Raw genomic sequence first — 27,539 nt, 5'->3', positions numbered from 1 at the left:
ATGATAAAAGAAACTTCTCCCATCAAGGTGAGGAAGTACTGCATATGCTCATCGAGGAGAGCAGCTTAACAGGGAGGCATAAAGGGCCTAACGACCTGAAGCTGTTGCTCAGCAGAGTTGAAAGAGCGAGGGATCGAACAAATGATGGTCACAGATGCTCAGTTGGGAGCGGCATGCTTAGAGATAACCCCAAAGAGGGTAGCAATGCCTAAGCTCAACCAGCAAGGTAGCCGCTTAACAAGGAGGTCATTCATGAGAGGTAATCACAAAAGCCTGGTTGGGAGCAGCCATGCTCGAAAGTGGCCCTCAAAGATGAAGGGAGCATGCTTAAACTCAACCAACAGAGAGAACGCAGCATAGCAAGGAAGCCAAAAAGGGGCCTAACAACTTGCGACTGCCGCCTAATAGATTGCTCACTAGTAGGAGGTGACCCCAAGCACTTATGGGAGCGATTATGCTCAAAGGTAACCCTTCAGGTGAGGGGAACATAGCTTAGGCTCAACCAAGAAAGAGGCAAAAATTTAGCAGGGAGGCCAAAGGAGGCCTAACAACCTGCAGCTGCACAGCAAAATCCCCGGTGTTAATTTAACATGAGTGTGGACACATATAAACACTGAAGCAGTGTTAAAGTTAATGAGATAATTAGGTGATTAATGAAGTGATGATTGATCATTATTGAAGACACCTGATGTTAATAAGCAGAATCACCAAAGGAGAAAACCAAAATTTTTAAGCAACCATTATAGTGGTCAGTGTTTGCATTAGTTGGGCTCTTGACACTTAAATCTTTAATGTTAGATTTTGTTTGGCTGCTGGATTTGAGTTAAAACAGCCAGACATAAGCTCATATCATCAGGTGATGGTTATGTTTTAACGAATTCATTGTTTGACGTAAATCACCTAGTGTCTAATCTCTAAGTTAGGTTTTTTTAGTTAGTTTTTTTTTTTTTTTGCTTATTGTAATAGCCTTGACAATCAACAGAAGATCCAGCACTTCCTATACATTTTGGAAAGATTTTTTTACAACCTGTTTAAAAAAAAAAAAGTATTTCACCTAGGCACACATAGACATCAAGAACCAGCCCATAAATCTCAACAATGGTGACAAATGGCATATTCAGATAAACAGATCAACTTTGAACTCTCATTATTTATTTATGCTGCAATGCATGATGGGAGTCATGGATGAGTTCTGATTGGCTACAACACACTTTTTGAAGGTCACCGTTGTTGTGATTCTCACGCTGATTCTTCATGTCTGCGTGTCTAAATTAATCTTTTTTTTTTCCATCATCTGTCTGATTATGCCAAAACTGATTGATCTTTTGTTCACAGTGTTCTGTAATCTGTAAGGAAATTCTATGTCAAATACTCAAGTCACTATATGATGATTAAGTCAAGCACAGTCAATGCCATCTTATTGACTTTTGCTCTTTGCTTGTCTGGCTGTTATAACTCAGTAATTGCAGCCAAACAAGACCTAATATTGATGATTTAAGGGTCAAGAGCCCAACTAATGCAAACACTGACCACTATAATGGTTGCTTAAAAATTTTGGTTTTCTCCTTTGGTGATTCTGCTTATTAACATCAGGTGTCTTCAATAATGATCAATCATCACTTCGTTAATCACCTAATTATCTTGTTAACTTCAACACTGCTTCAGTGTTTATATGTGTCCACACTCAGAGTGTTAAATTAACACTGGGGATTTTGCTGTGTACAGCCACGGTTTTAGAAAATAATCATTTATTTATTTGGTATGAAATATTGACGTTTATAAATAAGAGTTGTAGGACGCCTGACATGATAAATTAGCCTTGGACGAGCGCGCCGGCGCATACACTTTTTTTTATTTTGCATGCGGAATGCACAATAAAGTGTGCGTTTACAAATAATAAAAATAGCATGTTTATATATATAAATAATGTTAAATAATGTAAATAATATGTTTATATAAATTAGCAGATTATGCAATGAAAGAGATTACGTTTTTGATTTATTTCGTTAAGTAATAATTTAAAGCTTTCTATAGATATATTTATCGTGTATGTGAGGTATGTATTCGCTGAGTTTCTATTCATTTTTGTGAAGCGCTCCTGTTGGGACGGCAGAAAGCACATCATGTTTGTTTTCTTTATTTTAGAAATAAAAGCACTGCTAACGTTTTGTTGATATTTTGTTGATATTGTGATTGCACACAAATAAAAGTAGACACTTTATAGTTCCGAATGATGTATTACTCTTACCTTTATGAGCAAAATTGACGGAATATGTTAAATTGTTTCCACTGAAAAAAATGTGAGCGATTGCGCTGGCGCCTCCATATCCTGCAAAGCGCGCTTCAGCTTCCACTCTCCGCACAAATGACTGGAGATGCACCTAATAGCACACATTTATCTAGGTTTAAATATTATAACATTGTTTTATACTTCAACTGTTTTATATTTATTGGTTTTATTTTAGGAAAGTCGTGATGATTTGAGAATGCAAAATTGATCAAACAGACTATGATCATTGTTCCGCTGGCCGCTTGGTCATTACTTTAAAAAACAAAAACTTACATTTAACGAACAAATAATGTTTTTCTAAATTAACTTAAGAAAAAAGACGGGCTCTAGTCGGACTCGGGCCGAGAATTCTGGGGTGCATTTCCCGTACAACGACGTAGCTCGCTGATTAACCTCCATAGTACGATGCATTGTTGTGGAAATAAACTAGCTAGTCACAACTGTTTCCCGAACAAGGTCGCATCTCCGTTGTTTGAACCACATTAGTTCAACAGTGTAGGGCCGTTGTTAATGACGTCACCGAGTAATAATTTATGCTATTTAACTTATTAGACATCTCTAAAATGCAACTATATTAAACATGCATGGCACCTGGTGACTAATTTACTATTTTTTGTTACGTGTCATTTCGCTTTATTTGATGTTTGAATCATCGTGGGTTCCTTCTTACGTCATACTCCGGGGTTCCCGTAGGCATTTCTACGCATACGCCCTATGCAAAAACGTCGCTTGCAAGGAAGCTTAAAAATACCTAGATTAAAATGCATTTACATTTAGATCGAGTGAAAGATATAGGTTGTACCGCATGTTAGCTTGCTTAATGTGCCCAACAGCATAATTTATTAAGCCCATATGTCTTACTAACAAGGAACTATGCTTCTAACCACAGGTCGGGAGCTGTAGTTCCAACCACGTAAGTTTGTGACGCTGTTTGCGAATGTTCGTTTGAGCTATGGTTTCGGGAAACACCGAATCGTTGAACTATGTTGGTAACGACGGAACTTGCGACCATCGTTGGCTAACGATGCTTTTGGGAAACGCACCCCTGATAAGCTGTCGGAGAAGGGCCGAGGGGAGGGGAGCATTGCAAAGGCTCAGCCAACAGGAGACCAGTATAGTAGGGAGACCGAATGAGGCCTACAACCTGCAACTGTTACCTAGAAGAGCTTATCTAGTAAATAGGGGACCTTCCATAGCAATGCTCAGCCAGATAGAGTCAACTTATCAGGGAAGGCATCAAGCGGCCAAACTACCTGATATCGTTGAGGCGGAGCTTAAATAGAGGAGGCTTAGCATTGTTAATCAATAGCTAAGATGGATCCCCCTGGCAAGATGAGAGGAAAACACTCATGACAAAACCCTTACAATAAAGGGAGCACTTTCGAGCTCAACCAGAGGGCGGCGCCAGCAAGACTGGCAAGTTACTCAAAAGGTTAGGTGGAGCGCCACAGCGTCACCTGAATGGTTGACGCTGATCCAGCAGTCCTCTGACCAGGACGAGAGCACTTAGAACGTCTAGTCTGGATAACCTCCCTCAGGTCTTGCCTTTGATTCTTCGACTAACGCTGCCTCCTAGCCTTACCCGCAAGTGGTGGAGGAGCGCGAGTTGCGGCACTAGCCTTCTGAGCCTGCCTCTGGTCCTTAGTCTGAGATGGGCCAGGACCCCTCTGTTGTTCGGGCTGAGACCTGGGCCTTCGTGGAATGAAGAACTTGAAAGCAGCCAAGCGCGCCCTCGCCTCCTTAAACTTTTCAACAACCGTCTCAACGGAAGTGCCAAAAAGTTCAGAAGGCAAGACCAGCGCATCAAGAAGAAAGCCCTTCTTTTTCGACCCGATGTCAGCCAGGTGCACCCACATGTCTCTCCGTAACCACCATAGCTACCAATGGTGGAGGCAGTCTGCTTGGTGGCACGGAGAGCGAGATCTGTGATGCGACGCAGCTCAGCTACTTCATCTGCAGAAAGGTCTTTATCTTTGTCCAGGTCTTTAAGCAGGTCAGCCAGGTAGGCTTGCAAAATTGCTATTGTATGCAAAGAAGCTGCAGCCTAACCCGCTGCTGCGTAGACCTTGCCATTCAGACGGGATGTTGCCTGAAGGGGTCTGGATGGCAAGGAGGGAGCCTTAAGAGAAGATGTTTCACCTATGGAGAGATAGCAAGCTAATGTCTCTTCAACGGGGGGGTATCTTCTCATATCCATTTTCACGCATCTCTTCAATATTGGCATAGCTAGAATGCTGAAATGTATGGACGTGAAGAAAACGTATTTTTCCAAGACTTCTCAATCTCCAAAGGGAGATCAGGAAGAAATGGAAGGCTCACCTGAGCTGGAGGGCTATGATCAGAAAGATAGTGCTCGTCCAGTCCAGTCTTGCCGTGGCGCATTCCATAATCTCAAGCAGCTCCTCATACGCAGGGCAGGCGGAATGGGGCGACTCAGTCTCAACATCATCGTCCTCATCAAACATCTCCTGTGCTTCCTGTGGGTGCCAGTAGAGCAATAGCTGCTGGATCGGATGACGTCAGAGAAATAGCGTCATCCTCCAGCAGCTCACTCTCGTCCGTGACCGAGTGAGCCAGGGAAAGCCCCTTTTTCAACTCATCAGCAAGGTCCATCTAAGAATAAAATAAACAGCAAATTTAAAAAAAAAAAAAAAAAACATTACAACTCAGCAACCATCAGAGACAAAATTCTGATGAACTGTATAAGGCAAAAGACTCAAAAAAAGGATCTGGGGTTCAAACATTCTGACATGCAAAGTGAAACGTGCATGTGATTAAGCCTTGTGTGTTATTGATCATGTGATTTCTACGTTAACAACACAAGCTTTGAATCAAGGCTTCATCTGGCATGCCCATTTTCTCACAATAAAAGCTCAGCTCACCTCAGTTTAAATGTCACATCACTAACCAACATCTTAGAAAGGAAAGGGACTAATAAATAATAAGCAAATAAAACACATCACAGAAGGAAACAGGAGCCACTTTGTTAGATCAATATATTGAGCCAAAAGCTAATTCTAATAAAAATAGTCTCAAATTTCTTTTAAAAGAGCCCAAAGAAGGTGAAAGTCTAAGATAAAAGGGCAAACTATTCCAGCGCTTTGGGGCCACCACTGAAAATCCCCGGTCACCACTCAATTTTAATCTTGTTCTAGGGATGTTTAAAATCATCTGGTTAGATGACCTTAGATTCCTGTGGCGTTTGTGTACATGTAAAAAAATCAGTTAAATAAGAGAGTGCAAAACTGTGTAAAACCTTATATACTAAGATAAGTTGGCTCAGACCCGCATACAAGGAATTAAAGTAGTCCAGTCTAAGGCATGAATAAGCTTCTCAAAATTGCTAGATGACAGCAATTTAGCTATTAATCTCAAATGAAAGAAACAAGATTTAAAAGTGCAATAGGAGATGTTGGAAAATCCTAACTTTAGCCTGATAGCACTGAAAGTGAATGTCCCACCCTCCCTACAAATTCCCATCCAAGGCCACGCCTCCCGAATGCACACAGACTAGACGACCAGAGACAGCATCACTACAACACATTGTAACACCGAGTTGAAATGTTCAACAGGCCAGATAGGGAAACTGTGTGGTGCTAAAAATACACGGGAGACGAGAAGATGGCGTATTTTCCCTGAGTTTAATAAAACGCCTCATGCGTCCGCATATATGGGGATCATGTGAGGAAAAATGTACATATGCATCCAACTCTGGTCACAAACAGAAAATGAAATAAATAAAATAAAGAGAAACAGATGTCGGTAGAGCAAATCATCTCTTCACCTTTCCAGAACGTACAGACACAAGTTATTGCACATGTGCAGTTGTCAGTCTGCCACAAAACTACCGTAATGCTCTAGTGACCATTACAACATCATATGTTATTAACCATGAGAACACTTTATAGTACAGCTAGTAAAAGTATTACAGTACCAGGATGGAAGATCAGGTTGTTGATGTTTGCCTGCCATTCTCGCTCACAATGTTGTCAGTATATTGCTGTAAAATGCCTTGTAATGTCATAAATCCTGCCTGTGGTCACCACCAGACTTCTGATTACAGTGACACTCACATCACACAGACTGTTACACATCACCCTGGATTACATTTCCCATGTTCTATTGCACTGATTACGCACACACCTGTAGCCAATCACACACGCTATAAATACAAGGCCCAACCCACCATTCCGGGCCGCAGTGTTAATTTTGACAGGCATTTTTTATTTAATCTTAGTCTTTATTTTGAGACTAAAATACTTAATAGTCTTAGTCACATTTTAGTCACTTGAGTCCTTCATAGTTTTTATCTAGTTTTAGTCAACTTTTAGTCATTACTTTTAGTCAAACTGCAGTTGCCAACATTTATTTTGGTAGCTATTTTGGTCTTCAAACAAAAATAATCATTAACTCTTTAGACCAAATCAAAGTTTATGATAAATTAGAATCAAGGATTGAATTGGATTGAAGGGAAAACTTAAATAAATTATGACAATTGTCTTTTTTTCTTTTTTAGGTAAACTATCCCTTTAACAGCACAGAAAAGGAGTAGTTATTATTATACTTTTATTATTATTATTATTATTATTATTATTATAGTTGTTCATTTTATTTTATTTTTTTAATTATTATTATATCATTTTTGAAAAACAGGCACAATAAGACAAATACGCTAGAGATACAAGTTAAACAAATTCTTCAGATACAGTAAGTTTAATTAACATGTAGGCTATACATTTATTTAACATCTTTTGGTTAACATTAATGACCAATAGGTATTTAACTCTGAGTCTGAGGGTGTTTTGGGGCCCTGGAGAAGTTTTGACATGCCCTGACATTTGTGTTTTTTTCAGTATCTTAAAAACATATTAATGGCTAAAGTCTGATAACACTGTAATCAGCACAAACTGGGCTACAATAATATGTAAGCAACATGAATGTAAATGTTTGTGTTTTTAAGAAAACAACATTTATGCGTGGTTAGTGAAAAACTATTTTCACAACATTTGTGCACAAGACTTTTAAGAACTGGATGTGGTAGGCTAGAGTTTTTTCTACAAAATGATGTGAAAATCATCTAGTTCAGTCACTCGCAAAAAAAGAGTATACTTATTTAAATTTGACGTGTTTTGTGTTTGAAAGGGAATATGCAAGGGAGTGACAATGGCCATGAATATTTAGTGATTCTTACCTGAGAGACAGAAGGCCCTTTTCTGAATTCTGCTCAACAAGTGAAACATGTAAATCATACCTGATATTTAAGTGCTTGCAAAACTCATCATCAGTAGTCAAGGAACTTGTTTTACCTTAGAATATCAGTGTAGTTGAACATCTGATGTTGGATTCATCTGTTGTGCAGGTATCAGATCACAAACAACTAAAACAAAACAAAACAAAAAACATCATCTGTGAGCATGTTAATATCAGGAGCAATTTAAAGCATCCTTGCTAAATAAAAGGAATAGTTCTATAATTTCTATCCCAGAAAAAATATTCATATAGGTATCTGGTCACTAAAATAAATAAATAAATGAATAAATCAGTGAGCATCTTGATAGGCCTGGAGCAACTATATTGTTACATTAGCAATCACTAATATTGCGCATGTGATTTTATAGCTGTCATATGCACACATGCTTTGTATTTATTATTATACAAAAACATCTGAGTGTCACGGCGTCGTGTGCGGGGGATGAGAAGTAGGGACGAGGAGATCTGGAACATGCACTTTTATTAAATAATCCACACAAGGAACAGGAACGGACAGGAATAGCAGGGAATCTAACGCAAAATGACACTAAAAGACTATACAGACATGGAGTGACTTACACAATAACCGACAAACCAATGGGGAACAGAACCAAACTTATATACACAGACTAATGAGACGAGGACAGGTGGGATCGATTAAACAATGACATCATAATTGGAAACGGAACAGGAAAGACCAAATAAGGGCATACACAAGGGGAAACCACAAAAACAGTCCACAGGGGTGTGACACTGAGAAACTAAATTATTATTAAGCACATTATAAACACGTTTGAGCAGATATATGTAGACAGAGTATTAAACAGTAAAGATTGGTCTAAGCATTCTTAGACATTACTTTTATATCATCTAAACATTAGCGCTACTTTTATGTTGTATTGTTTATGAAACATAAAACGTTCCTGATGCCTTACTGTAACAGACTCGACAGACAGCGTGGATAGATCCAAGTGCAAGCTTTAATAGAACACAACGTAGTGAAACAGGTAGCGTCGATCTCCAGACAAACAGTGTATTCCAGGGCAAGACAAAAGCATAATCCAAAAGCAGGCAAAAAGTCAAAAATACCAATGGGCAGTCCAAAGTGACAAATGAAACAAAACAATGAAAATAACTAAGAAACAAAATGATGACTGTGGCAATGACTATGGCATGAAACAATGAAAAAAAGGCAATGAAAACAGGGAAAAACGCTTAGTAGAGTCCGCATCAGCATAACAATACTTCGCACCAGTTGTTTGACATGGCCTTCCTTATATGGCAACTAGTAAATGCGTTCAAGTTTGTCACGACATCACATTTTCTAATGCCAGTAAGAAACATTACTTACACCGTATAAGAGTTCTCCGCATCTGCCTGTAGCCGCGCTCCCGTTCTGTTTGTGAGATAAAAAAGCTTAGCCTGTTCCTCTCAGCGTTTCTTCTTCTGGTGTAAATACAAGGAGGCTTATTGCTCTCAGCGCCTTCTTCCAAAAACGAAAGTATCCGACATGAACACGCTGCTGCTTTGTTTACGAGTTGATGTGGGCATTCACAAGTTGCACGTCTCTCACGTGGGTGTTTATAATATCAATAGCGCGAACAGTGCGTGGGCCTGATCTAATTAGAGGTAATGCGCTCCGAGGGGAAAAACAGGACATCGTGTTGGTTTCATACTGATTACTTTAACACAGAAAATTTGTTTTTGATAAGACATACTTCATTTAGATGTGTATGCGTGTGTGTGTGTGTGTGTGTGTGTGTGTGTGTGTGTACATATATATATATATATGTATATATTATGTGTCATGTATTTTCTGAGTTTTAGTTCATTTTAGTGATGCATTTCAACTGGATATTCACAGAGACTGAGAAGACTAAAAAAGGATACCCTGTATAAAAAAAAAAAGTTTGTTGATATGGTGAGTTTACACTTAAAGATAAAAGTAAATAAAAGTAAACCCTTTACAGATTCAGGTGATGTATTACTTTTATGTGTCCCATCAAAACTGAGGGAGCAGTTTAAGTTATTTTTCTGTCATCTGGAAAATATGCAAGTGGATTACGTTTTGTTTGTGAAGGGAATGCAGTTCCCGATCTACATAAATGCGTCTATGTTCGCGCAAATCATTCGTTATCCAGCTTCACCTACAGCAGAAGTGAGAATAAGTTTTATTTTAAAAAAAAATAAATCTCTGCAATCACCTTTCCTAATAACGTGCTAGTTACCAAGTTTCGCGGCTAAACGTGCTAAATGCAGCTAAAGTAAACAATCTCTCAGAGCAGCAGAGGGAAGAGAGGGGCGGGGTGGGCAGAGCTCATTTGCATTTAAAGGAACAATCACTCAGATTTGTAGAGCTTATTTTGACAAGGTAAAAAGGGTGTTGTTTTACACAACCATTGAGAATTTTTAACCAAAGTATATTATAGACTTTTCATTAAGACCCTGAAGAATCATATAAATTTGTGGAAAATGGGCATCCGACGACCCCTTTAAGACATTTGGTCCATTTAGAATCTTTGCCGTGTGAAAGCGAACCGTACCAAGAATATAAAGCAACACTGCAATAATTTTAATCCCTGTTTCAGAAAAAAAGCAATTGATTAACACGTGTGAAAGCACCCTAAGTGGCTGCTTGGGGCCCCTCCGCCAATAGGTGGCCCCCAGTAGTGGTCCAAGTTATTATGTTGTTATTGTGTTGTTGTTGTTGTTGTTATTGTGTGCTGCTGTCACTAGCCAAGTTTCCATTCAGTTTTGTTTTGTTATCGACAGAAAGAATACGTAAAGAAAATTTGTGAAATTTGCTTTCTACAGCCTGTTTCCATCCAACTGGCATTTTAGCCTACCGATAAACCTAAAGAAAAATGAACTGTTGCATACATTTAGGTGTATCACAAAATTAAAAAAAAAAAACAAAAGTAAAAAAATTGCCCTTGAGCTGTTTCCATTAATAATTTCACGTATACTGCGTAAATTATATAGGCTAGTAGACTGTTCTTTATCCATTTGAAACAAAACTTACATACTATTACACTAATTACATTAATTACATAAATAAAAACCTCATGACAATTGTTAATAAAAATAATTTTATGTATGTATGTATGTATGTATTTATTTATTTATTTATTTATTTATTTTGTACTTTGCTATAGACTATTTACTTGATCATCAGGCAATAATCATAAACAGGAGCAGTTGTATTATTGTCATTTTTCTGATTGACTTTTATGAGGAAATAGGAATGTTTATTTTTTTTCCTAGAGCCTAACCGACAACTGACAGTCGTTAAGCTATTATTAACCATCATCTGACAAGATTATGTTAAATTACAACGAAAATTAAATTTAAATTGATACGTGGCAGTGACCCATAAAAACACCTACATTTGTTTTCATTGCATTAATTTTATACATGCAAAAAGCAGCATAAACAACAGAATGTGAGGATTCACATGGTCACCTGCATCGCTTCTGTGAACGGAGGAAAGCGTAAAGTGCTATATATATACATAAAAAATAGGCCTATATATGCGAAATATATTTTTCTAAATAAAAGAAAGAAAAAAAACTGAAATAATTAGCAGCCTATATGCAGAATTTCGTTTCCTTTTTTTTTTTTTTTTTTACAAAAGCACTTTTTTTTTATTGTGAATGCAAAAATAAATCTAAATATATATATATATATAGAATTATTTTGACAAATGTTTTATGCTTATATGACCACACATGAAAGGAATTATAAGGGGAAAAACAAAATCAAGTGATCATGCTGGCGCCCCGTGTGCAGTTAAGCATTACAAACTCGACAACACAGCTTCATTGTCATAATAGATTTGTCATAATAAAAATACAGTCAACCAAACATATTGAAAAAAAAAACATACTATTTTATTTCCCCTCATTTCAGAACAAATCCTTTAAATTAAACAGAATAGTAGTACTCAGAACATACAATTAAGAAGCTACTAACAAGCCAAAACGAAAATGTTGTACTTATTCCAATATCCACGTAAAAACAAGATGAATGCATTTTAACTTGCACCTTAGCCTACTAAAGGAACATTAAATTAAGATATGTATGTTTGAGAGGTAACTTGTCAATTTAACCCTTAAATGCATACCTTGGGTCTAAATGCGACCCAGGACCTCATTTACTACTTTCTCCCAACAATGATGTGATGTTTCACTGGTAATTATCACAGACATCAAACAAAAGAATATCATCAGCAAAATTTTAAGTGGATTGTATACAGTTGCTGGTTTGCGATGGCTTTTTTGCTTTTCACTGCAAGGCAGGGCCCCAAAATGATCCTGCGTAGGGCCTCCAGATGAACAGGGCCGTCCCCTGTTTAAATTACAGCAATAAGCCATACATTGCCGAGAAGTGCATATTGTCTACTGTCAGAAGCAATTTTTTTTTATTATTTTTTGATAGTGCAAACGATTGAAGAGTTATGGTAACATGAATACAGCTTGGTTTGTGTCGGTGCCGACACATACAGTTAAAAAGGGTTAAGCAGTGCCACTTCAAGGAAAAAATGCGAACATGCAAGTCATATATTTGAATGTTTTTTTTGCGCAGAAAAATTATACATACACTAATACACACCTCGGGTCTCTAGCGACTCTATACACTTTTTATGAAGAAATAATCAGAAAACAGACATTATTTTAAATTATATATATATATATATATATATATATATATATATTAGCTTGTTATATTTTTTATAATGAATAGACTGAGGAATACTAAGAAAGTTGATGTCTAACTATAAAAAAATGAAGGCGGGAGAGGGTAGTGAATAACGTTCCGGGTCGCTAAAGACCCAAGGTATGCATTTAAGGGTTAAATAATCATCTATCCATGTAACATCATACAGCATCTAATTAAAACAGGCACATCTGTTTTAATGTGTTTTCCACAGTGGGAGATCTGAGGATTGTTTTACTGGGTAAAACTGGATCAGGAAAGAGTTCAACAGGAAACACTTTACTGGGCAGAGATGAGTTTGAAGTAAATTGCCACTCTGAGTCAACAACTATACAGTGTAAGGAGCACACAATAACACGGGGTGACAGAACAATCACAGTGATCGACACACCAGGGCTGTTTCACACATCAATGACTGAAGCAGATCTTAAAACCGAGATAAAGAAGTGTTTTGAGCTGTCTGCTCCTGGTCCCCATGTGTTTCTGCTGGTCATCAGACTGGGAAGATTCACAGAGGAGGAAAGGAATACCATGCAATGGATCCAGATGAACTTTGGAGAGAATGTTATGGGATTCACCATTGTGTTATTTACTGGTGTCGATAAACTAGACATACCAACAGATGAATTTCTGGAACAAAGTATGAAGCTAAAAGAATTTCTAGAGAAGTTTGCAGACTATCACACCTTTACAAATAGAAAGAAAAATAATCAAGTTCAGGTGTCTGAACTGCTGAAGAAAATAAAGGCAATTGTGAATAAAAATAATGGTCAATATTACACACACGTGATGTACCTGGAGACTCAGAAGAAGCTCAAAGAAGAAGAGAAAAAGCGTCAAAAGAAAAAAGAAGAGAAGAACGCAGTAGAGGCTCCAAAGGCAAATTCAAAAAACTGGCAATCTTTCAGTAAGATAGCATTTAGAATAGTAATAATAGCTGCCACAATTAAACTGGTTTGTTGGTGGTATAAGGCCTATTTCTAATGCATCATTTTGTCATGACAGTCTGAGAGCTGACCAGGTTTATGTTTTAAAGCAAGTTGTACACTGTAGGATCAGAAGGATGCTGGACTACAACATTAACAACATTGGTCAGATGTTGGATTTTGACTGTAAATAAAAACATCAACTTTAAATAACAGATAAACATATGAAAGCTCTCAAGAACTAGAAGTTTAGCACTAGTGTGTATTTTACTTTAAAATAAGTTGTGTTTAAATGTTTGTCATCATTATGGTGACAGGTGTCACCACTGAGTTAATAAAAAACCTTTAATATAAAACATTAATTACAAAACGTATAGCAGTCGCTTCTTGAAGCAAGGAAGAAGAACCAGAGGAAATTCTGATATAATAAATTTAATTATCCATTCAAGTGTGGCAACATATTGAAGTATAAGTTAATATATATAAGATTTGATACTGTATGTTCTACAAAAAGATGTTCACACGCACAGAATCACACACACATGCACATGTACACACAACATTGGCTGCGTCCGAAAGCCTAGACAGCTGACTTGCTGCCTTGCTGCCTTATTAGTCAATGACTTTGCAGGCAGCGTTTTTGCATGAAAGCACCTTATGAAACTGATTTTGGACAGGCTTCTGAGGCAGCATAATGGTTTATTGATCTATAACAAAATAGAACGAGTTTTGATGATAACTAAACAAATATTTTAATACTATAATATTGATTTCTTGCTAGAAATAACATCAAAAGTGCAAAAAGTTAGTCAGAAATATACATTTACACACAAACTGACCACCAAACACAACTTTTAGACGCCATCTTTATTTTTTTAGCTTAACCGTCACGGAACAGAACGCACAGAATTTTGGGATATCTAAAGCAGCGAAGGATACATCTATGCTGCCTTCAAATTTTGATCAGAAGAAGGTACCTCCAGAGACAGGAAGTGAAATCGAATTGTATTCGGATGCACCTTGATGCGTTCCTGCCTTGGAATTTTAGAGCTTTCAGGACACAGCCATTATCTATATAGTATTATGTGGGAGCAAAGGGCTCAAAAAAAAAAACATTCTGACATGCAAAGCAAAAGGCGCATATGACTGAGCAGAAGGTGAAGCTTTCAGTGATCACGTGATTTCTATGTTAACAACACAAGCTTCGAATTGAGGCTTCATCTGGCATGCCAATTTTTTTCTCAACGCAAGCTCTGACACCTCAGTCACTCACATCGCTAATATGAGCCACAAATGTGTAAGCAGGAAAAAATACACTGTACCAATATCGTCATATCGGTTGTAGGCCACATTCGCATGTGGAAATAAATTTGATACAACCCAACAGATCGGATAACGCCCTGTCAATGCTGGTCAAACGTCTTTGAAAAAGTGATCTTAGTGAATCACGTCACCTCAGGTGGCCACATAAAAAATTGAATAGAGTCAACAAGTCGGATTTGGGCATCAAAGACCTACAACAGGGGTTCTCAATTCCGGGCCTCAAGATCCACTTTCCTGCAGAGTTTAGCTCTGACCCTAATCAAATAAACCTGAAGAAGATAATCAAGATCTTCAGGATTACTAACCCAGATAGCAAGAGAGCAGATGAAAACCATTCAGTGTGAATTTTTGTCAATATCAGTTTCATCAAACCACAATTATTGTGATCAGTGTTCACCTTAGTTGAGCTTTTGACTAAAGTCAGATTTTTTTTTTTTGCTAGTTTGATAGTGTTAAAATGCATTTGCTGTGTCAAAGAACAACATAATCCAATGAGATATGATGCTCTGATGCTGTAATCAATATGAATTTACCTAAATAATTGCTCTTGACTCTGTTGTGTTCATGATGTGTGAGACTACAGTGTTATAGCTGTCATGGTCTTAGAAACCACAACCCCAATTCCAGAAATTTTAGGACATTTCATGAAATGCCATAAAATCAAGAATATGTTATGTCTTAATTATTTTTAATCTTAATTTAATTGACTAAAGTACAAAGAAGTGGCCAACTTTTAATTTTATTTTGTAAATGTAACCAAATTTTGATTTTCATGGCTGCAACGTACTCCAAAAAAGTTGGGACAGAGGCATCCCTGATAGCACACGTACATCTCGGAGACGTCTATTTGATATCTGCATTTACATCTGAAAGACATAGTTTGCTCATATGCAATACATCCATCGGATATTTTCTATCAGATGTCAAAAAGACGTCTATTAGATCTCTTTAAGATGTTTATGATTTAGAATGTATATGTAAAACTGATATCTTACAGATGTCTGCCAGATGTTTGTACACAGCAGATACTTTCCAGACCAAGAGATCTTGAACAGACATCTTGCAGACGTACGTGTGCTATCTGGGATGTTTAACACTGTGCCACATCGACTTTCCTTTTAATACAATGTTTAATTGTTTGGGAATTGAGGATACTAATACTTAAAGTTTTGCAAGCCAAACAGTTGTCCAATCTGGCTTGATAAAAAACTTCAGATGCTCAGCAGTCTGTGATCATCGTTATCTGATTTTCCTTTTTATGACTGCTCATACATTTTCAATAGGAGACAGATCTGAACTGCAGGCAGGCCAGTCTAGCACATTCAGTTTGTGTCTATGAAACCAAACTGTTGTAGTACATGCATAATTATACTGTTTTATTGAAAACGGTAAAGTTTGATGCCACCTTGATAGAGATAAATGTTTGCTTCTGTTGGGTTTTTTACCCTTGACTCCTTAAGCATTAGTGTTTTTTTGTTTTTTGTTTTTTATGGCTGTTTTAACTTTGTGTTTCTGAACCTGTTAAAGCAACAAATGCAATAACTTTTTGCTACTAGCCATTTGACTATTTTCTTGTTTTTTTTTATTTGTTTTTTTTATATCTTTTTTTTCAGGGTATACAAAAATGGTCAGAAAATATATTTGTAGAAAATATATGTATATGTATTTTTACATTTTTTGTAAATTTGTAGAAATATTTGAACATATATCTTTTTAAGGTACAGGCAGGATCTGTTGTGAGCAATAGCACAAATGTGTGTGACTGTTTAAGTTTCGTGTTTAGATCAGTCTAATCGATAATGTATCTTTGACCCTCATTATGTAGATTTTGATTATACTGTGTTGTAAATAAAGTAAAAATAATTAGTCCCCTTACTCTCCTCACATTCTTTGTTACCTGCCTCACAGACACTTTCTGACTGATGGCATTATGGGAGGCCCTTTGTTTCTCAGGTGTAAATCACTACATATTGATGGTCATTGTCACTCCCTCACATACGATCTTTCTAACACAAAACATGTCTTAAAAAATTCAAATCAATATGTTGTTTTCTGTGAACGAGTGAGCAGGATGATTTCACATCATTTTGTAAAGCAAAACATCTAGTCTACCACATCCAGTTCTCAAAAGTCTTGTGAACAATTGATCTGTATGTGTTCTATGGTCTTATTTCAGTGACTTAAAAATTTTGGTTTTCACCAACCTCACATAAATGTTTTCTCAAAAACATGAACATGTACATTTATTGTTGTAGCCCAGTTTGTGCTGAATACAGTGTAATCAGACATTACGCATTTGTATGTTTTTAAGATACTGAAAAGAGCACAAATGTCAGGGCATGTCAAAACTTCTCCAGGGCCCCAAAACACCCTCAGACCCCAGAGGATTAGCAAGGTTGGTCAGATGTTGGATTTTATAAAGTGATGATTGAGTCATTAATGATGAACACCTGCTGTTAACAAACACAATCATTGAACAAAACATGAACAAGAACCAAACAACTACATATGACCTACAGTCATACAACCTTATATGAACATAAACTGTATCTTATGTGTTCATCTGTTATTTACAGTTCATGTTTATCTAACCCACTGAGCAAAGGCATGTCCAAGAGATATATTATCTATGTCTTTGTTTTTTTTCTACATTGAAAATACCTGAAGAGCCAAAATGAATTTTTTTTTATTATGTCATTTTAGGACGTCTTCAGAACATCTGATATTGAGGTCTAGGGGACCTCTGTACAAAGTTAAAACTAGTTTAAATGTGGTGTTTTTCAGACTAATTTTAATTTTCACATGGCAATACATGAGTTAAAGTATCTGAATGCAGTAAAACCACTGAATCAATGTTAAAAATTGTTGATTTGTCAATGTTAATTGCATTGAATCAATATCACTTGTACCCACAATTAATGTTGAATTTATTATTGTATTATTATTTATTAATATTAATTATTGTATTTTGATTCTTGTATTTAAATGTTGTTTGATTTATTTTCTAATGCCATTATAACAGTGTGATGAAATACACTGAAGCTAAAATACTGATCAGATGATCATTTATAAATGATGATGTATTTACTATTAAGTTGTTTGGATTGTGTTCACTGTTAATTATGGAGTATGTGTTATTAATGTATCAGCTCTGTGACACTACAGAATGAGGTTAAAGTATGGCTGTGATATTTTCTGTGATATTTTCTTAGGAATTATTAACAAATATATTCACATTCACAAACTGTTAAACAACTAAACCAGACACACAAAGGCATCAAGATTCACCATGATGAAACTGCACCATACTGAATTCAGATCATTCAACTACAAACTGAAAAACATTTTGACTAGTTTTAACTTTGTACAGAGATGCCCTGTATGTCTCAAAAAGATGTTATAAAAACTTTCATTCTGGTTTCTCATCTTTTCAACTTTGAAAAAAGAAAGACTGTTACGGCTTCCTATTTTGGCTGATGTAAATAGTCTAGGGATTTAGGAAGGTAACACAAGAAATACAATAATAAAGGAAACCCAAAGGGTATTTGTTTTGATTTTTAGGAAGATTGTTTGTTGCCGAAATGTGATGTGTAGGATAAGGAATCAAACGGAAACCAGTAATGCTTTCACAACTTTAGTAAAGAATCAAGTTTACCAAAATCCAAGTTTGGTCCATGTCATTAACATTACCTCGGTGAGGCAAGAAATTCAGATATACAATAAAGAGAAGAAAAAAAAAACAATCACCCAAACAGTGTGAGACGTGAGCGGAGCTGAACAAAAAGAAATCAATAAAACAAAAATTACTAACTACAACCCATCAAACACTATCTAAACAAAGAAAATAATAAACAAAGCAAATCTTCAGCCTAAACGCCAACTAACTACGCTCACTAAAACACAAAGAAAAAAAAGAAAAAATACAAACAGCTTCCGCTCCTACCCTGATGTTTCTATACAAACGAATTTCTACATGTTGTATCGTGTAGGTCACGTGACATACTAACCTTGTCTCAACACTATGAGCCAAAGATAAATCCCGTTGTCAACTCTTTACAAGAGCGAAAGTCGCATCACAGCACAATCGGGTAACGAGTCAGCAGAAAAAAGATACAACAAGTAGAAAATGAAAGTCAATTAATACTAGAGATTCCGAACTCTCGGTGGACAGCGTGACAAACAAGTGAGAGCTCCACAAAGGAAAACCGCGCTCTCCCGTCTTGCGTCACTTCCGAATCCTTAAAGCAGGCAGGCGTAGAGGATTGGCTCAGAAGTAGGCGTTGTCCTCACAGTAATAGGTGATCGATCCAGCAGTCATCCAATCCTAGACTCTGGCCATGAGAACAAGAACCAGTAGAAAACACAAATCTTTCCTCACAGTATTACAGAACGTAACAAAGACCAAAAAATGTATTTTGGACATGCCTTTGCTTGGTGGGATGGTTGTGTTACTGTAAATCAGTTGTAGTTGTGTTTTTTTCTGCTCTTGTTCATGTTTTCTTCAGTGGTTGTGTTTGTTAACCACAGGTGTTCATCATTAATGACTCAATCAGCACTTCATTTATCACTTGACGTCAATCCAGTTTTAATTTTCAATTAATTAATTAGTTCAATTAATCAAAATCCAATGTCTGGGCAACATTTATAATGTTGGAATCCTTCTAATGTTAAACTCACAGCCAGTGCCAGCTAAGGTGTTGTTTCATTTTCCTTTTTTGTGGAATGTTATGTCCATAATCTTATACAAGCATTGTGTCTTAGGTTTAAATGAATTTTCGTCCCAATCACCACTGATGGGTGAGTACTAAATTGCAACAAATATCAACTTTACACTGTAAAAAAAAGGTCAAATTCTACAGTAACCTGCTGTTTTCATTTTTGTATGTTTTTTTACTGCCTGTTGGACAACCTTTTAGAAATAGTTTCTTAGACTTGAAATTTGACTGAAATTTATATAATGCAGTAATGTAATTACTGTGTATTGAGTAGTCTTACATAAGATTATGTATGAATTAGAAATGTGTAAATTTATGTGTTGTGTGTCATTTCAGCACAGAGCAGTAAAAAAGAAAATCTGCAGATTTTGTTGCTGGGCAAGACCGGGTCGGGAAAGAGTGCAACCGGAAACACCATCCTGAATCGCCAAGCTTTTGGGGCAAAATGTTCTTCTGAGTCGGTATCCAGGAAATGTGATGCACAGAATGTGCATGTGGATGGCCAGGAAATCACTGTGATTGACACACCAGGGCTCTATGACACATTAATGACAGAAAAAAAACTAAAAGAGGAAATTGAGAAGTTATTTAATTTCTCTGGTCATGGTCTTGATGTGATTCTGCTAGTTATCAAAATAAATGAAAGATTCACAAAGGAGGAGGAAAATGCTGTGAACTGGATCCAAGAGAATTTTGGAGAAGAGGCTTTAAAACACACCATTGTGCTGTTTACCAATGGAGAAGACTTAGAATACTACAATATTACAATCAATGAGTATATAAATAATGGGGAAAAGATAAAGACATTAGTTGACAAGTGCAATGAAAGATTTCATGTTTTTAAAAACAGGGTTAATGATCAGACACAGGTCATCGAGCTTCTGACAAAGATTAAGAAAATGATTATTCAGAATAAAAACAGATTGTATACCAAAGAAAAATTTGACAACGCTCAAAGAATTCTGCGCCTAAAAAAAGCCTTCATTGGAGGGGTAGTAGGAGCAGGAGGAGCAGGAGGAGCAGCTGCAGTGGCAGGTGCTGGTAAGGCTGCTGTAGCAGGAGTAGCACTGGCAGGAGGTGCAGCAGGAGTAGCAGTTGGAGCAGGACTAGTTGGAGCTGGAGTGTATGCAGTTTCAAAGCATTTCACTTCAAATAAAAGTAAAGATGAATAACAGAAATTAACCACCTGTATAGCTTTTCACGTAACTTTTACCTCAGGTTATCCTCATTCACTCAAAAAAATATTTCAGCCCTTAACTTAATTCAATTACGTACAAAATTTCCATGCATTTAGATTACATAGTTTTAACTTAAACAAATCAATTAAACTTAATGTGATTCAAATGCATCCGTCTTACGTAAATGAATCAGGTAAAGTTGATGTAATATTTCCCAGTGTTAAACAAACCCTGCTCAGTGTTCATGTGTTTCCACACTACAGAGTGTTCAAGTAGCATTGACACAGTGTTGGAGTTAAGGAGATCATTATGTCATGATTGACCAATAATGATCAACACCTGCTGTTTACAAGCAGAATCACAGAAGGAAAGAGAAACACATGAATCAGTCACAGCCAAAGAGAAAATGAACATAAATAAATGAAGACATTCAATCTGACTTGACGTTTGACTTGATTTCTGTCATATATCCACAAATATTAATTCAGAACATCTAAACAGAGGTTTAGATATTTTATTTTTATTTATTTTTTTTTTTTAAAGTTTCAATTAACCTCACCATCACGGCGATCAGGGTTTACTTTAGTTGGACTCTTGACTTTTGATTTTTTTATTTTAACTTTTTTGGCTGCTGTAATTATGTGTATGAAGCACATTTATTACAGCAAAATAAAAAAGCCAAAAAGAAGTCTGATTAGGTGTTCTTGGTTAGTTTTTATTGTTTGTTAAATCATTATTATCCAGTGGCATGATGCACTGGTGTCATGCAGTGGTTAGTCTATTATTTTCATAATGTTTACAACAGGTGCATGAGCTATTATGGATGTTCATCAGATACACTAAACCTTGAAATCTACAGCATCAGTTTGACACACACAGACATCAAGAATCAGCATCTGAATCTCAACAATGGTGACATTCAACAGCTGCATGCTGGGTAACAGCAGATTATAAAACTCACCCATGACTCCCAGCATGCAGCTGTTGAATGTCACCATTGTTGAGATTCATATGCTGATTCTTGATGTGTGTGTGTGTGTGTGTGTCTAAGTAACACTGGAGATCTTAAAGTAGTAATAGTTACAGTTCATACAACTACTGTAAATGTCATGAAACTTACAGGTAAACCACTGAACGATATCAGTATATCAGGCCACTGGATGACTATTACAACATCAATAAAAATTAACCAAGAACACTTAATATGCCCCCCCCCCTCCCCCTTTTTATTTTATTTTTTTATTTTTTTTGCGCTATAACAAACATGCTCTACAAACACAATTACAGCAACCAAAGAACAAAAAAACTATACTACGAAAGTCAAGGGTCAAGAGCCCAACTAAAGTAAACCCTGTTCGCCATGATGGTGAGGTCAAATGAAACATTTTTTTTTTTTTTTTTTTAAATCTAAACCTCTGTTTAGATGTTCTCAAATAATATTTGTGGATATATGACAGAAATCAAGTCAAACTGTAATGTTGTTTGTGGAGTTGTTTAATCAGAGATTTAATGTCTTTATTTATTTAAGTTCATTTTATCTTTGGCTGTGGCTGATTCTTGTGTTTCTCTTTCCTTCAGTGATTCTGCTTGTAAACAGCAGGTGTTGATCATTATTGGTCAATCATGACATAATGATCTCCTTAACTCCAACACTGTGTCAATGCTACTTGAACACTCTGTAGTGTGGAAACACATGAACACTGAGCAGGGTTTGTTTAACACTGGGAAATATTACATCAACTTTACCTGATTCATTTACGTAAGACGGATGCATTTGAATCACATTAAGTTTAATTGATTTGTTTAAGTTAAAACTATGTAATCTAAATGCATGGAAATTTTGTACGTAATTGAATTAAGTTAAGGGCTGAAATATTTTTTTGAGTGTTCTAGACCTGATGATTGTCACCATTTTTGATGTTTATATGATTAATGTTGATGTTTAAGTGTGTATGTAAAATGATCTGTTTATTTTATCACAGTACTTTTACACACTAGAAACACTATTTGAAGCACCATAAGAAAACTGACTATTGTGTCAGAAATGTCAATATTTTTTCAACATTATGCGTGAAAAAGTAGTATTGATTCAATGCAATTAACACTGACAAATCAACAATTTTTGACACTGATTAAATGGATTATGTCGGCTTTCTTGCTATCAGGGTATCTATAAAATAATGTCAGTCAAATTCTTCTTTTACTTTTTAGATGAAAGAGAGACAGAGAGAAAGAGCAATCAACCATTGTGGCTCTTTAAGCAAAATGTTCAGCAGGTGCACTTCTACCACCTTATACTATGTTGTGATAGTGTCCACCAGATACTACTTATTTATGATATTAGCATATGTATAATATTTACATGTTATAAATAATCATGTGATACTAAGTACTCACAGTAATTATCAACACCAGTTTATTGCAATAGTCCTACTCTGTTCTAAACCCTGCTTTTAGCCTCAGGTGGATAAATATTTCACACTTTCAATTTAAGCAGAGTTATCACTGCATTTTTTTTATGTGTTTATGTCATTAACTCTTTTCATCATGTCAAAATGTAATATCATGTCAACATTTGTAAAGCTACTTTTAAAACTACTTGTAAAACTCCATATGAACCAAATGTAATTGAACTGCATAATAACATTAATGTTGCATTACTGTTTATGAGGAAATGTATTAATAAATTAAGTTTACCCCTCTTTTACACATTTAAAATAATCAGTATGTTAGCCTTATTTAAGTCCATTTAATAGATGATCATTCCATCTATGTAGTTGTGACCAGTCAGCTGGTTCTTATAAGCAATACTGTCAAGCCTGTTAATATTACATCTTGTACTACTGGTAATTTTATAATAATTACCTAAATTATAATAATTAATTTATTTTTGGTTCTGTAGCTCAGTTAATAGAGTATTATGTTATGGTTTGGTCATGGTTTTAAATGTATAGCTTTATTGCACTGTGAGCAGAGATAGAAAAATCAACAAGATGCAGCACTGAAAATACACTTTAAATTTCAATAGCTAATTATTAAACTTTAAAATAAGATCTAGAGAGATCTATCAGTGTTTAATGTTCTGTTGCTGCCAGTCATGCAACGTTTTATTTTATTTTATTTTATTTATTTATTTATTTTAATTTTACTGACTACAATTTAAAATAAATTAAAACAAACTTTACTTTCATAAAATTAAGTTGTTGTTTTTTTGTTTTTTTTGTTTTTACAGCGTGGGTATTTATTTTAAAATTGATGTTCAAGAAATTTAAAATGAAGAAATATGAATTAAGAGCCAATTAAAGGCTAGTAGAGCATTTTCAAGAATTTAAGGCACTAAAGAACATCTTGCATTAAAATACGGTAGACGAGCGCAGTACTGGGAGAAATCATAAAGAAAAAAGTAAAATTACAATTTGCAAACAAAGGTGGTCATACATCGTTACAACAGAAGAAGCAAAGATATATTCTCTCACTAAACATTCTGTCTGTTAACAGTTACAGTGATCAACTTCTTGGTTACTACTATAACCTCCGTTCTCCGTTTTTCACTTGGTGGCGCTATAAGAGGGGGAAAAAACATAAAATAGCTACAGTACCCTCCACTAATATTGGCATCCTCTGTAAATATGAGCAAAGACGGCTATGAAAATTAATCTGCTTTGTTTATCTTTTTGATCTTACATTCAAAAAATTCACAAAATGCTAACCTTTCATTGAAGTAAAACAAAAGTGGGGGGAAACTTACTTTATGAAATAAATGTTTTTCTCCAATGCATGGTGGGCACAATTATTGGCACCTTTAGAAATTATAATGAGTAAAATATCTCTGCAAATGTGAATGGGAATATACTTCATTTATTTAGCACACTAGAATGACAAGGAGTGTGATCTAGCCATGACTTCCTGTTTCACAGGATTATAAATATGAGGAGCATAAAGGCCAAATTCCCTTAATCATCCATCACAAGGAAAGAAAACAATAATATAGTTCTGATGTGCAGAACAACATTGTTGAGCTTCACAGTGGCTGTAAGAAAAGAGCTAAAGCATTGAAAATCCCAATTTCCATCATTAGGACAATAATTAAGTAATAAATAATTCCAATCAACTAAAGATGTTACAAATCTGCCTGAAAAAGGATGTGTGTCTATATCGTCCTAATGCATGGTGAGGAGGAGAGTTTAAGTGTCCAAAGACTCTCCAAGGATTACAGCAGGAGAATTGCAGAGATTAGTTGAGTCTTCCAGTCAAAAGACTAAAAAAAAAATACAAACAGCCCCTGCATCACCACATGGTGTTCAGGAGGGTTTTAAGAAAAATCGTCCTTGCTCATCCAAAAACAAACTCCAGCATATTCAGTTGTCAGACACAACTTGAATTTCAAACAGGTCTGGCTTCTGTGGTCAGATGAAACTAAAAAAAGCTTTCTGGCAGCAAACCCACCAGATGGGTTTGGTACAAAAAGTACTCCATGCCCACGGTTAAATATACTGCTGGATCTTTAACCCTTTAAGACCTGCCGTAGAACAATTCCGCCAGAGTATATCTTTGTATTTTTACATGTTGTGCCATCATTCTTTTGAGTATTTTCATATGCCATACATCAATGCAATCCTAACACTCCCAATTTGAAGGCTATGATTGCAAGAATCCCATAGTAACTAAGTAAATAGGTCAAAAATGCAAAAAATTAACAAAAAAAACAAAATCGTTTTTTTTTTCCAACATATTTTATTAAATACAGAAATGTGACAAATGTAAACCTCAAACTTGTCAATGTAAAAAACTTGGATAAAACACTTTAAAACCACACAAAATTGATTTGGACTGTGTACATCAATTCGTTTGTGAGATACGCTCATTTTTATAAACAGTGCGTTGTGAAGTCAAACTGGCAACATATTGAATTTGAGAGCAATATTGATTGAGCAGCTAAAAAAAGACCATGTAAAATATTAAAATACACTACTCTAAAGTCTGCACTTTATCAGAACTAAAAAAAAGCAGAAAGGCTGTGTTAAGACTTGTAACAGTTCATGTCCATAATGCAGAGGAGCAGTTGGCAGCCCTCATACATGAGTGGAGTGCATTTGAACCTCTCCCTCTACAAATTGGCACAGATGACTCTGAGGTGCAGGGTGGCTCTGAGGGCTCTGCTGGCTCTCTAACATCTTCAGCACTACAAAAAAAGAAAATAAGTAAATGGTAAATAAGTTAGATGTTTTGGCACAAAAGCAAAATAGACCTGGCAAGAGTAAATGGTGCAATATGTTCTCAGGTTCATTCTGTGTTTGTTTTGTTTATTCTATGACTCAAAAACAAAGCATATTTCATGAATATATAAATTAGATGTTTTTGGCACAAAACCAATATAGAAATGCAAAGAATAAATGTCACATAATGTGCTCAGGTTCATTCTATGTTTGTTTTGTTTATTCTATGACTCAAAAACAAAGCATATTTCATGAATATAAGTTTTTGGCACAAAACCAATATAGAACAGACAACAGTACATGACGCGTCACGCGCTCATGTTCATTTTATGTTGGTTTCATTTATTCTCTAACTCAAAAGCAAAGAATATTTGATGAATATGTACTTACATGTCCTGGATCGGATCTATTCCTTCAAGAAAGTCAGCTTCGTCCCCACTAGAAACTGAATCCGGAGCGGATGAGCAGTCGGACAGTTCTTCTTCGTCAGACGCGAATAGTAGCTCCAAAACCTCAGCATCCCTGAACTTTTTTCTCTCTTTTCACGTTGTGTAGACGTAACATTACACCCGCGAGTGTGTGATTGTGGATGCATTTATAAATGTGCATTGTGTGTATGTGTGAAAGAGAAATGACGAAGCAACAGATTGCAATGATAAAACGTGACGAAGAGGAGTAGAGCGCAGCAGAGTAGTATGTACAGCATTCAATTCAAATGTCGCGCCTTGTGACGTCACCACACGCAACATACCTTGGGGTCATAGTGCACAGAACGTGACTACGTCTATGAGTCATAGGAAAAGGTAAATAGCAACTGCCAGCCCCCGCAAATCTATAGAACATGTGCAAAGACGTACAAAGCATTTTAGTATTTTTTTTGTTGTAAACGATTATTATGCGATTTGTGCAGACACATTAAAGGGTAAAAGCAACGCAACAGGAACATATTGTAGGCTTGATCTGAATGTGTAACGTCTCTGATTTTGTATGCAAAAAGAATTATTGTGCTACCTATTTGGTTTCATTTTCTATTGGCTTTTAAACAGAGACGCGCAAATGGGAGCGCCGGCGCTCCCGTCGGTTTTATAGGGTTAATGTTGTGGGCTTATTTCCCTGCCAGAGGTTGTGGACATCTTGTTTGGATACATGGCATCATGGATTGTAGCAAATGCCAAAAAATCTAAATCTGACTGCATCTGTTAAAAGTTCTATAATGAGCTGTGGTTGGATCTTCCATCAGGACAGTGATCCTGATGATAAACAATGCAGATTTATTTTCACAGCCACCTTTGCCCCTATTTACCAAGGGTGTCAATATTAGTGGAGGGCACTGTATAACAATGCAACCGTTAGTCCAATTGTCTTGAAAATTGGTATGCAGTGTCTTTGCCCAAAGTTGCATAAGATTCTATAAGGACATTTGCTTATCTCAAAAACATGGCTGCCATGAGGCCAATGATGTTTGACCACTTATTAAAGGAGAAGTTCACTTCCAGAACAAAAATGTACGGACAATTTACTCACCCCCTTGTAATCCAAGATGTTCATGTCTTTGTTTCTTCAGTCGATAAAGGATTTAGTTTTTTGAGGAAAACATTTCAGGAATTACCTCCATATCATACTTCAATGGTGCCGACAAGTTTGAACGTCCAAAATGCAGTTTAAATGCAGCTTCAAAGGGCTCTAAACAATCCCAGCCGAGGAAGAAGGGTCTTATCTAGTGAAACAATCTGCCATTTTCTAAACAAATTGACAGTTCATTTAACTCAAACTCTCTGTGTAATCCGAGTCCATACAGTTACAGTAAGTCGAAAAATACCCATGTTGTATTACAAATTTATAAAAGGTTAAACACAGGTTCCAGTATAACAGCATGAACTGAAAAAGTTATGTATATTGTGACATTCTAAGAGCAGGCAGCCCAG

General features: G+C 36.1%; 1 protein-coding gene across 2 annotated transcripts in view; it reads left to right on the top strand.

Moving 5' to 3' along the window:
- The window catches only part of LOC127161181 (GTPase IMAP family member 4-like), a 28,686-nt gene extending 6,987 nt beyond the window's left edge, over positions 1-21,699 (top strand). Inside the window, exons 2-3 of one of the 2 annotated variants that reach the window (XM_051103820.1) lie at positions 19,267-19,302; positions 19,557-21,699. In XM_051103820.1, coding sequence (XP_050959777.1) covers positions 19,267-19,302; positions 19,557-20,392 — 872 coding nt within the window. In that variant the 3' untranslated portion in view covers positions 20,393-21,699. Of the gene's footprint in view, positions 1-12,470; positions 14,296-19,266; positions 19,303-19,556 lie in introns of those variants that run through there. The other variant, XM_051103822.1, reaches the window with a different exon arrangement.
- The last annotated feature ends 5,840 nt before the right edge of the window (positions 21,700-27,539 follow it).

Source organism: Labeo rohita, unplaced genomic scaffold, assembly GCF_022985175.1.
Source record: "Labeo rohita strain BAU-BD-2019 unplaced genomic scaffold, IGBB_LRoh.1.0 scaffold_570, whole genome shotgun sequence".
Lineage (NCBI taxonomy): Eukaryota > Metazoa > Chordata > Actinopteri > Cypriniformes > Cyprinidae > Labeo > Labeo rohita.
This window is presented reverse-complemented; position numbering and strand designations above follow the sequence as displayed.